The 12,828-nt window shown below is 37.2% G+C and overlaps 1 protein-coding gene across 3 annotated transcripts; it reads left to right on the plus strand.

Moving 5' to 3' along the window:
• The first annotated feature begins 1,666 nt into the window (after nucleotides 1–1,666).
• NEUROD6 (neuronal differentiation 6) lies at nucleotides 1,667–4,971 on the plus strand. 3 transcript variants are annotated; one of them, XM_039336372.1, is made up of 3 exons: nucleotides 1,691–1,804; nucleotides 2,235–2,352; nucleotides 3,084–4,971. In XM_039336372.1, the coding sequence occupies exon 3, from the start codon at nucleotides 3,105–3,107 to the stop codon at nucleotides 4,116–4,118; it is 1,014 nt and encodes a 337-aa protein (XP_039192306.1). In that variant the 5' UTR covers nucleotides 1,691–1,804; nucleotides 2,235–2,352; nucleotides 3,084–3,104; the 3' UTR covers nucleotides 4,119–4,971. The 3 variants fall into 3 exon arrangements, with proteins under 3 accessions (XP_039192307.1, XP_039192306.1, XP_039192308.1); XM_039336373.1 differs by having other exon boundaries at nucleotides 1,667–2,352; XM_039336374.1 differs by lacking the exon at nucleotides 2,235–2,352 and having other exon boundaries at nucleotides 1,755–1,804.
• Nucleotides 4,972–12,828: the final 7,857 nt, after the last annotated feature.

Here is a 12,828-nt window from a genome sequence, read left to right on the forward strand (position 1 = left end):
TTAATAGTCTGTTGTATCTATCTTTTTAAAAACTATTCAGCAGTAAACATACACAATATTCAGCCTGAGCAAGCTTAGTGAGAATGAGAATGGGAATGAATTTATTTAAATTTACCAGGTGAAGTCAAAGCTTGTTCCTTATTTATTATACAGGATTTTTCTTTTTTAATATACTTCCTAATTTAGATTAAGGTAATTACCCTCATTTTCAATGAAAATAAAAAAGTGGAGAACGTTGGAATATTTAAGTTAAAGACTTAGAAAAGAATGCCACAACTGTTCAGAGTTTTTTTTTTCTGGTTTCTTTTAAAATATCAATCCAAGTTGAAATAGAATATTGCAATAGTAATGTTGATATGCTAATATGAAACTTAAATCAACTGTGAATTAAAAATGAATCATAAATATTTGGTGGCCAAAGAATGATTAAAATCATAATGGCAATGTAAAGATCTATAACAACCAGCAAGTTAACTATATGTGTCTTCTTGGAGATGGTTCCTCCTGAAAAAGCAAACTGGAGTTTGCCAGTAACATTCTGCAATCTTTGGCTGTATTGGCAGATTTAACTATTTCTTGCCTGTTGTATCTAATGAAGCAAACTGGGGGAAAAGTTGGAGAAGAAAGCAGAATAGTGAAAAATAATGAATGGCAAACAGAGGTTGTATGAAGAACAGCACACACACACACACACACACACAGAGAGAGAGAGAGAGAGAGAGAGAGAGAGAGAGAGAGAGAGAGAGAGAGAGAGAGAGAGAGAGAGAGTTTCAAAAATAAATAAACTGCTAGGATATTGGAATAATTAGAAGCAAAAATATATACCACATTTAATTGTTTCAAAAGATGAACGTTAAAGAAACCCTGGAAAAAACTAGTCTGCCTCTCTTGCAATCGATTAAAGCCATTTGTGTATGTGGACCATGTTGCTGTCTTAAGGGAAAACATTATAGAGTGGCAGCACATGTGCACTGAGAAAAAACACTAAATTGGGGAAATTTCTTAATAGCCCCTTTTTTCCCTTCCATCAGAAATGCCCCAGAGGCACTTATAAAGAGGTGGGAATTGTTCTGTACAGAGACAATATGTATACAGCAAATCGGAATCAATAATTGTTTTTGCTCTCACAGTGAGACATTTCTCCATCAAGACTAGGTCAGAAACTATTTCTAATATACTTGACATCTCTGTCAGGTTGGCATAATTCTTTCTCTTCAATTTTACAGGTCCTCATTGGAAAGAAAAATAGGATAGTCCGTGCATATGAGTATATAACTATCTCACCAACACACCAAAAATCCTTTCTGCAATAAAATCAACAGAGTATCAAGTTAAAAAAAAAAATCAGAGTTACCTGTGGATAAAGATAAATGGCAAATGTTGGCATTTCTGCCTGTTCAACAAAACTCACAGAAATTCACCTCAGCATGTGAAATGATGGTGTAGTTTCCCCCACTCCACCCCACCCACCCACCCCCCGTTCGCTGTCTCCCCTATCAGCCTAACCTTCTGTGTTGATACATGAATGCTGGTACCCACTTAGAGAGATGCCAGATGATCAGTGCAGAATGAAGGTCCCAGGAGGAAAAATCACATGGTTTTCTTTGCCCTGTGACGTCACCAGCAGATGGCATGGGTACCAGCTCTGGCAGTTGGCATCAATGTCACTTTTTAGAGATCAATGAGATAGTGCAGATACACACAAATCTAGACTCCAGGAGATGATGCGACATTCAGATTGAAAAGATTTGGAAGGAATCAAAAAAATGAAATCTGTTAATTGAATCAGAATTTTAAGGCCAAGGTAATGCAAGTAAATATTTCTGTGTTCGTGTCTGTGTTTTCAAGTGGTGCTGTTGAGCATGCATGCAAGAGTTTAAAGATATAGAAAAAGTAAAGCCTGTATTTTATCAATGCTATTATTTGATACTGCTTCTGTTTCACTGTGTTTTAAATGTTAATATACTTTCACCAATTATGTAATACTGTCAAAATGGCATGGATAATACTGAGAATTGATATTTCGATGGTGGGCTTAGTTTAGCTTAGTTTTTTAAAATTGGAAAACCTGCCTCTGAGTCAAGGTTTCTTCCATAATTGTTTGTAAATTTGTAAATGTGTGTTTATCCATTAGAGAAACCTGAAAGGCTCTTTAAAAAGTGACCTCAGGGGCAGAAATAAATGTAATGAGGAGCAAATGATTTTTCTCCCCCCTTTTTTCATTCCGGATTCAGAACACACGTGCACAATTTCAGTAAGAATCCTGAAACCATTCCTGTCAAATATTAGCTGGAGGGAAACGTCTGTTCCTTGAAGAACACAGATGCCACAGTAAAGTGTGAAAAGGCTTAGGTTTGCCTCTTTTTTTATTTTTATTTTAATTGAAAAAGGGGACGGGAACACCAAATACCTTTATTGTAGAATTGGGAAAATATGTTTAGGTTCTTTAGTCTATCATTTTAAAATAAAGAAATAACAAAAAATGTATTGCCAAATGCTTTCTGTGAATATACTTTTCCAGACCTACTTTACTAGAAAAATAATAATAATTCATGTATCACACATATTTATACTGATCATTAAAATTTGCCTCTTCACTTTAATTAAGTCACTGAATGATTCGCTTACTTTCTTTTACATTTCAATTCTTCCAGTTAATACAGATTTATTATGATGATTTGGAGAAAAATATGTGAAAAATATGGTAATATAAAAGTTGATGTTTTTCTATAAACAAAAAATATTTTAAATTTTAAAATTATTGTATTATTTAATAGTCAAAATCATTGGATATTTTAAATGTATGCATTTTATCTTATTATTTTAAATGAAGTCCCCCCCCTTTTAAAAGGGGGAAGTAGTTCAGTTTTAAAAAGTGTCATTGTTTTGTTCTGGTTGTTACATTGCATTAGAATCTATACATTTGCATTAAATTAATTAGTAAAAATAGCAAATAATATTTTTTAATTGCACTATGTATAATAAGGGGGCATTGGAATATATAGAAGATTGTGTGTGTGTGTGTGTGTGTGTGTGTTTGTGTAAACAGATACTCTAAAAACCTTCTATTGGCATTCTTTCAGGTAACATAAAATTATAACATCATGTTAACGTTACCGTTTGATGAATCTGTTGTAATGCAAGATTCCCAGATCTGCAGAAACCTTTCAAGAGAAAATGAGGACCAAACGCAAATTAAAAAGCCAGAAATCTTTGTAAAACAGATTATGCACCAAGGAACAAGTTTTAAAAGATCTCCAGCAGAAGACACAGAAAAAGAGGAAGTAGAAGATGACCGAGAGGAAGAGGATGAAAATGGTTTGCCCAGGAGGAGAACTCTTCGGAAAAAAAAAATGACCAAGATGAGAATGGATAGGGTCAAATTTAGGCGTCAGGAGGCGAATGCCAGGGAAAGAAATAGAATGCACGGCCTGAATGATGCACTGGATAATTTAAGGAAAGTGGTCCCTTGTTATTCCAAAACACAAAAGCTGTCTAAAATTGAAACTTTAAGGCTGGCAAAAAATTACATATGGGCTCTTTCAGAAATCTTACGAATTGGCAAGAGGCCTGATCTGCTGTCATTTGTCCAAAACTTATGCAAAGGTCTCTCCCAGCCAACAACAAACTTGGTGGCAGGATGTCTACAGCTGAATGCCAGAAGTTTCTTAATGGGTCAGACAGGAGAAACGGCCCATCACACCAGATCTCCCTATTCTACTTTCTACCCACCCTATCATAGCCCAGAGCTGAACACTCCCCCAGGTCATGGAACGCTTGACAGTTCCAAGTCCATGAAACCCTACAATTATTGCAGCCCGTATGAATCCTTCTATGAAAGCACGTCTCCTGAGTGTTCCAGCCCACAGTTTGAAGGTCCCTTAAGTCCTCCCCCAATTAACTATAATGGGATATTCTCCCTCAAGCAAGAAGAAGGTTTGGACTATAGTAAAAACTACAATTATGGCATGCATTATTGTGCAGTGCCACCCAGGGCTCCCCTTGGGCAGAGTTCTGTATTCCGGTTGCCTACAGAGAGTCACTTCCCTTACGACCTACATCTGCGCAGCCAGTCACTCACCATGCAAGATGAATTAAATGCAGTTTTTCATAATTAATGAGGAAAGTGAAAATAAACAGTGGTCATTCACCTCTCTGTCTAATTAAGATAAAGCAGATGCTTGTGCCCTGGTTAATTGATGCAACTCTATTAAAAATCTGTTTGCTAGGTTCAAAAGTGTGTCAACTGTTGTGGGCCTTTTTTATTTCTATGTAGAATCAATAATAATAGATAATAAGAAGAATTTTACTGATTTATATTTAATCCAATTTGGATCCTGGTAAGCACTGTGAAATTTTGTCTTCACTGTTTTTTTAATAATAATTTTCTTTCTTTTCCACCACAGTTGCTTGATTTTGTCAGGCAGTGTGTTGGAATAAAAATGGTTGAGCTAATCAAAGTTACATCGTAGAAAGTCTGCAACTGTATTTCAATTGTACAGTCATTATATGAATGCATGCTGCTCAGATCTGATGAGTTTAAAATGATGTATTTATAAAATTAGAAATGATATATTATGCATTGGGGAAGAAGTAAATTTTTATTTTAAATTTTGGGAGGTTTTTGTTTAAGGAAAACTGTTGCAAGCATCATGAGGAGACATGGTGCAGCAATATTTTAAGCTATGCAAAAAAAATCTAAGCAAAGTGCATCTAAATAAAATAAGGGTAGTCACTATTTTTCAGTTGAAATCTGAAGGAATTGCTAGTAGGAGCTACTTATAATTCTTGGTTTTTTAGTTTTGCATCCATTTTAGTATAAAATTCACATAGCACTTATTTTGTATTATTCCGCCTTCACTTGTAGAGTTTGTATAATGGCATTTTACTTTATTTTCTCTAAATGCAATTAAAATCTAAATGTTTTTGATCATGATATCAGTTATGACATACTAAAATCATATGGTCACATCAGTGTACTATCGTTGCCTTCTTTCTGTGGGATGGTTCTATTCATAGGCTAAAAATATTAATATTTACTAATATAAATCAACTGTTAAGTCAGATCCTATGAAATAAATGAATCAAATCAGAGTATTTAAATCAGAGTCCTAAGGCTTGGCAATAAAAGTAAACTCTATAAAGCTGGCTGATAACTCCTTGTGGATGTAATTTTTCAAGGATTGCTCTTGTAATTCTTGCTACAAACTTGATTTGTACTAAGTATGGTAAATTATATACAGAGATACAGTGCATGATTAGGATTACAGCAGATTACAGTTTTAGAATTACAATAACTCAAGAGTTAATAAAGTCTTAATTCCTCATTGTGAAGTTCAAATGTTTTACAATTAATCAAAATATTTGGATCAGTCAAGATACATTTTGGTAATCTTAAAAATATAGCAACTAAGGCAATAGGCAAGTAAGGCAATGCATAAGCATACGGACCTACTAAGAAAGCCCTTTTCTATGTTGGGTATATAATGTGCCTCTGATGAAAGAGAAAGTTAGAAAAAGAACTTATGGCTCGGATAGGCTAATATGAGAAAAGGTGTTCCCTGATCTTTTTCAAACTATTGAGGGCTTTAAGCTTCATTCAATGAAATAAGGACAAGAGGGTGGGAAAACCTAAATACTTTCCACACCTAACTTTTGAGTATTAGGTTACAAAAAAAAGATAAGCATTTATAAAAAGCAGGATGAGGACATGCTGTTGCATATGTTCCAGCACATGTGTTTGGATCTGAAATCAAAGGTTGTGGCACACCCTGCTTCCCTTCATCAACACTTGCTTATTTTTAAGAATATTCTATTAATTTTCAAAGGAGATTTCACTTTCAGATAAAAGTGCTCCAGGTCAGTGCCTTTTATTTACTTTGATGGTATATTATTTTATCTCAAAGCAGTAACAATTCCTATGCCACAGAAATGTTTACATAAACACTAGCTCTCAAGTTTCAATATTTCACTGGGGTTACTTGAGAAGATAAACTGGGTATTATTGTTCACACTGCTTGAATGTGTTTTCTGAAAAAGAATACTTAATACTACATTTCCATATAAAAGACTCATTTCCTTCCCTATATGTGTAGGGAAGGAAATTTTCTACAGGAATACAATCCAGGAAAAATCCTATATATTTCTGTTTGGTACTTTTTGGAATCAAAATTAGGAGATGAAATTATCTAACTCCTCAAAATAAAATACATAATTAGTCTGTGGCATCTTGTAAGGTGGCTCAATAATTACTGACGTACATAATAGTTACTAGTGGTCTTGTTCTTCTTAAAAGAGCAGTTCTCACTGCTAGTAGTCATCAATTAAATATACCTCTAAAATTTGGTTCCATCATACATGTATACTATGTACTTTCTGCCTGGCATTTAATGTCTGAGCATGCCTACAGTATAATTACATGGAAATCAATAGGACTTGTAAGCTATGATCTATTCACCCAATTGATTTAAATGAGTCAGTTCTGAACTTGATTACATCTGGATGGAATTCATTAAAAGTATTATTTCTGAGATGATGAAAAGCATCTATCAGTAATGTAAGGGTTAATCATTCCTTTGTGTGCTCAACATATGGCTAAAATGAGTGCTAACAGGGACTTTAATGTGCAGCATATAATACTGAAAAAGTATTAATAACTATATCTTAAATTGAAGAAATATTGCATGGAACGTGGCTGAGAAGATAAGGAATAATTATATATATATATATATATATATATATATATATATATATATATATATATATATATATACACACATACACACACACACACACACACACACATATATACATGAGGAAAAAAGTTTCAATTAAGAAGAACTAAAAGATGCTTTCCTTTTTAGGAGTGCCAACAGTATAAATATATAAAAGGGGACAATCACATAGAATAAATTTCTCAGCCACTACTAATTACTATTGGTCCTCTAAGCAAGTAATGCACTGTAGTCCTATTGAGGCATTCAACTAAATATATGCAGGATTTCATGCCAGGTTGTGGACAAATCTGCATCCTGCTCTTCTTAGCTTTTACACATTCAGATAGGGAATAAAAAAGAGAGATATTTTCATTCATCTGGCTCATATTGCTCAGCAAAATCCAAATTTGTATTAAAGAAGGTTCTCGGAGCATGCAGAAGTGGACCATATTAAAACTAATGCAAATATGCATACTCTTCCTGAATTCTGTTGGATATGTAGAGTTAGATAGTTGCCATTATGTCAGGACAAAAAAAAATCAGTCAATCACTGCTCTTAAGGGCAAACTAGGTATGACATTAGTTATTTTAGTAAGCCTTGTGTGCAATGTAAATTAAACATCTATCATGAGAAGGGATGTGATGGGTTATTATTATAGTGGAAGCTTGAAGATACAATGTGGAATGGCATATAGCCCACTTGCAATAAGATGAAAGATGTAAGTGAACCAATAACAACTTTCCTCAAAACTGTATATAACTATTCTAGTCCCTCCCCCAATCATATTTGAGATAGGTTTGGTTCATAATCTTAAAAATGATTTTTCTCAATGCCTCAATTCTGTTCTCTTTCACACATCCCCAAAGTTTGCTATTTATTTAAAGTAATTTGGCATACGGATTATAAAGAAATGAATGGTCCATCCAACTTTGAGCCTCAATTATAGAAAATAAGAGCTTTTTAAGCATCCAGCTGACCATTTGCTTGGTCAAATATTGTTAGCATTGTCTAAAGAAATTATTTATTTGAACTGATTTACAGGGTGGTGTTTCAATGAGTTTCAAAGGCTGCTTTTTTGTCTAAAAAAAATAAAACATCTATTTAATAGGAACAATAACAAAAAGGAAACCACTCTTTCTCAGACTTTTTCTCCCTTCCAAGCTACATTGCAGTCTGGCCCTGGCCAATCTTTCAATGTTGCTACTGGGGCATTATAATTGTGACTTGTCCCTGTGCTAATATCATCTTATATTTAAACAAAGAAAGGCTATTTCAGAAATAGCAAGAATCCAATGACTTGTGATTTAAGGGGTGATAACGATGCAAAATTCCTGCTTCTGCTAGTTTCCCAGCTGATTAAGAAAAGGTATTCAAAAATGTGGTATTACAAGCTGCCCCCAAGTATGGCTTTACAAATAACAGAAATTAGGAAGGCAACAGTGGATTAACATTAGAAAACGCTTGAGAGTTCTTGATACATTTGTTCACCATTTTGTTTCACAATCAACATCTCTATCACACAGCTTCCCCTCTGAGATTTGTTGCAAAGCAATGGAAAAACATTTGCAAATGCATGTATTTAAATAGAACATAAGAGAAAAAGAAAGAGAAAAAATTACTTATTTCTTCATGAATAGGGGAACAAATATTTTTTAGGGAGAGAACCAATTATTGGCCAACTTGAAATAATAATACAGATTGCCCTACAATTATCTAACCAGAAACAACAAGCATTGGTTGATTGATGGATTTTCCGTAATCTCTAGATTTCCAAATACATAAGACATGTATATACTCATATAGGCATATCCAAATTAATCTGCAAATAGTCAAAGCAGGTTTGGTCTATCCCAGGCATATTTTAAACTTAGTTGAGAATGTTAGGAGATGAAAAATGCTGATCATTTAAAAGGTCTCTGCTAAAATGAAGAAAACTTGGGGAAAACCCAAATCAGCTCGCATCTGTCCCATGAAGCTATTATGCAAGCCTAACTGGCAGATCATGGAGAACTTTTTTTTAAAAAAAAATCCTGCTGTTTAATTATATGATTGTGAATGCAAATTACCTCTGCTCTAGAAAAGAACAGAATCCAACAATGTATCAAAGCAACTAAAATAATATTTTGTGCATCAGGAAAATTAAAAAGAAAAACTAAAGTCCCATACAAGGGCAATATCTAAACCTACAAATAAAAAAAACTGCAGAGGCCAATTATAGTTTTATAGCAGGGCGCAACTTTCCTATACAAAAGAACCCAGATGGCTCTTCTGCATTCATTTTATCTTGTTTCCTGAAGAGGTCAGACGTTAGAGCTAGAGACTTTAACAGGAATGAGGAGGACACATAATTCTTGTAAGAACTAATCTGGAAGAATGTTTTTTTCTAATATGGATGTTCTAGGATGCTTCCTTGACAAAATAAAGCTTATCAATGTACAACTGATTTGAGGATCCAGGATAATTAAAAGCATACTGCTTATTATAAAAAAGTATTCTGATGTCAACAGATTACTCTTCCTTAATCTGGACCAATTTGTTATACATCAGATATATATTCCCTAGAAGCCATCTACAAAGTCATCAACATACTTATATAATTAGCAACCTACATTTTAAATTATTTCTGATAGTTATGTTCTTGAAAACATAATATATTGAAATGCAGATGATTACAATTAATTAGTTAAATGTTAATTTTATCAACACAGAGAAAATAGTTTTTATTTTTAGCATAGGAAATGAATTAGGACAGAAATACGCCCTTGACTTTTTCCAAACAGCCTTCTCTTTGCAGAGTAAGATACAAAAATAGTCTTCTTGATAGTTACTAAACAACAAATGAATTTATTAATACTGATTCACCCTTTTATTTGATTTAAGTGGACAATGAAAATTGTAAAATATTGCTTATGATTATTGTTGTGTCTTGAGCCTGCAAAAGCAGGCTCGGGACGTTGCATTGGTCCCGGGCATTCCAAAAGCTGCCCGGGACCAGACAGAGTGGTGCCTGCCTTGTGCACATGCACAAGGTTGACACTTTTGTTGTCTTTTGCTTTTGCTTGGTTGTTGTAGAAGGAGAATAAAGAGTTTGTTCAGCATCACCATGTGTCTTCATCATTCGCATGCGAACAAAGTATACAACACTGGCGACGAAGATGGGATCCTTTACAAGCTGAAACAAAAGATTTAAGGACTTACCCAGGAAGTCCAGAAGAGGGGAAGATGGCGTCTGAATCAGCGTCCCAGCCTGCCAGTGGAGGGTGAGCTCGGCTAAAGGACCCTTTCCCCAAACAGCAGCTTGCAGAGGAAGCGAATGGTGAAGGTAGTAAAGTTTACAATGTCGAAGATTGGCCGCTTGACTTATTTCAATGTCTCCCACCCAGAGAGATGGAATTCCTATGTAGCACAGGTGGAGAACTACTTCAGACTAAATCAGATTAGAGAAGATGGCCTGAAGGCAGCAACTCTTTTGTGTGCCTGTGGACAAGAAACTTTTGACATTGCAGAAAATCTGGTGGCCCCTGCACCTCTGGAGTCAGTAACATATGCTGACTTGAAGAAAATGTTGAAGGAACATTTCCAGCCGAAGTTCTCCATCATTGCTTGGAGGCACGCATTCAAGCAGAGAGACCAGAGGCCGGGTGAATCTGCTGCGGACTTTATTGCGGCCTTAAGGCAAGCAGCCAGACCTTGTGAGTTCAAGGATCTGGAAGAGAGGCTGCAAGATCATTTTGTATGTGGCTTAAGGAGCAGAGACTTACAACAAAAGATTTTTGCAAAAGAAGATGTCTCCTTCCAAGATGTGTTGTGAGAGGTGGCAGCTGAGGAAGCAGCAGGCATGGCTGTGAAGGCCTTGCACCTTGCCAGGAATCCTCCAGACACAGCCACCGTTCATCAAGAGGACGCTCGAGAAGGATCAGAAGTGGATCCTGAAGAGGAGGTTGACAGACTTCACCAGCCAGCTGAGAGGAGGCAGAAGGGACATCCGTTCAAGGCCCCAGCATCTCTTCAATGCTTCGGGTGCGGAGGATGCCACAAGTGAGCTGACTGCAGGTTTCGCTCTGCCATTTGCAGGGCGTGTGGCAGGCAGGGCCACATTGCATCCATTTGTTTGGGTCGACAGAAGGTTCAATCTCAGGAAGAATTGCTTCAGAAAGGTACCAGGGTCCCCAGCCAAAATAGGGTGGGTTTCTGCACATTGCACAGGAGCATTCTAAGAACAGGGACACACAAGCCCCTTAAGAAGAAACTTTCCATTAATGTAAGGTTGCAAGGGGTTCCCTTACTGATGGAGTTGGACACAGGGTCCTCTCTTTCCATTATTTCAATTAATACATTTAAAAGGATTTGCAGCAGTAGTGGCCTTCGAGTTAAACTCAGGCCATCGAATCTAATACTCACTGATTTTCAAAATTCTATGGTGTGTGCTAAGGGGGAGGCCACCCTTAGGGTACAGTATAAGGATTTTGAAGATTCCCTAGATGTGGTGGTTGTTGGGGGTGAACGTACGAGTCTTATTGGACTTGATTGGTTCGAGGCTCTGGGAATCCAGGTAACTGGGCTGCACAGCTTGCAAAAACTGGGCCTTGCAGAGCTTTGCAAGGAGTTTGCAGATGTGTTTAGTTCAGAGCTAGGATCCTACATGGGCCTCCCATTTTGCTACGGTTAGAGCCAACCATCACGCCCATCAGGGTTAAGCCTAGGAAGGTACCTTTTGCCCTCAAAGGTAAGATTGATGCTGTGCTGGACAAATTGCTCCAGCAGGGCATTCTAGAACCTGTGGATTCTAGTCCATGGGAAACCCCCATAGTAACGCCTCTAAAGACTAATGGGGACATACGTATATGTACAGACTATAACAGCACACTTATCCAGTGCCTGTGGTAAGTCACATTCTGGCCTCCCTCAAGGGGGGGCACATTTTTGCGAAGCTTGACCTGGCACAGGCCTATCAATAGCTACCTGTTGATGAGGCAGCTGCAGAGGCCCAGACTATTGTAACTCACAGGGGGGGGCCTTCAAGGTCAAGAGACTGCAATTTGGGGTAAATTTAGCCCCTGGCATATTCCAAAGTGTCATGGAGAGCACACTTCGAGTTATTCCTGGGGTCTGTCCCTACTTCGTTGACGTCCTCATTGCTGGGGAGTCATCTCAAAATTTAGCAGAAAGATTAAGGGCTGTCTTGCTTCGTTTTCGAAAAGCAGGCCTTAAACTAAAGAAGGATAAATTTAAGATAGGAGTCACTTCTACTGACTTCTTAGGATTCAGGATTGATGCTCAAGGCATTCACTCTTCTGAAACTAAATTGCAAGCTATCCAGCAGGCCCCAAGCCCTAAGTCTAAGAGTGAGCTGCAAGCCTTCTTGGGGCTATTAAATTTTTACCATGCATTCTCCCACATAAAGCTGCAGTGGCAGAGCCATTATACAGGCTCTTAGACAAGCAGGCTCTTTGGCAGTGGACTAAAGTCCATGACAAGAGCTTCAATGAGGTTAAGGCCTTGCTCACTTCTAATGCTGTTTTAGCGCATTTCAATGAGCAACTGCCTGTTTGCATCGCATGCGATGCATCTCCTTATGGGGTGGGAGCTATACTTAGCCATTTGAAGGCTGATGGGACACAGGTCCCTGTGGCCTATTATTCAAGGACTCTGTCTTCTGCAGAGCGAAATTACGCTCAAATTGACAGAGAAGCCTTGGCCATAGTGCCTGGCATTAAGAAATTTCATGATTTCTTATATGGCCGCCATTTCATGGTCTATACTGATCATAAGCCTCTGCTGGGTTTGTTTACCACTAACAAACAGACCCCACATATCATTTCTCCTTGTATGCTGAGATGGTCCATTTTCCTGTCAGCATATGGCCTGAGCAGATTACCCCTGAACCAATTAGAGCCAGATCCTGCTCCAGCCATTAATATTCTTTCCATTCAGAAGTTGCCTGAGTCTCCCCTCAATGCTAGGGACGTGGCTGCAGAAACTGCCGCTGATCACATGCTTACACACGTGCTGACATGGGTGTTGTCAGGATGGCCTGAGAAGTGCCCAGATACTGAGTTCCAAAGCTTCTGGCACAAGAAGCATGAATTTTCCATTTTCAAGGGTTGCCTG

This window comes from Crotalus tigris, unplaced genomic scaffold, assembly GCF_016545835.1.
Source record: "Crotalus tigris isolate CLP2741 ecotype Arizona unplaced genomic scaffold, ASM1654583v1 scf7180000017666.379230911805:20528666, whole genome shotgun sequence".
Lineage (NCBI taxonomy): Eukaryota > Metazoa > Chordata > Lepidosauria > Squamata > Viperidae > Crotalus > Crotalus tigris.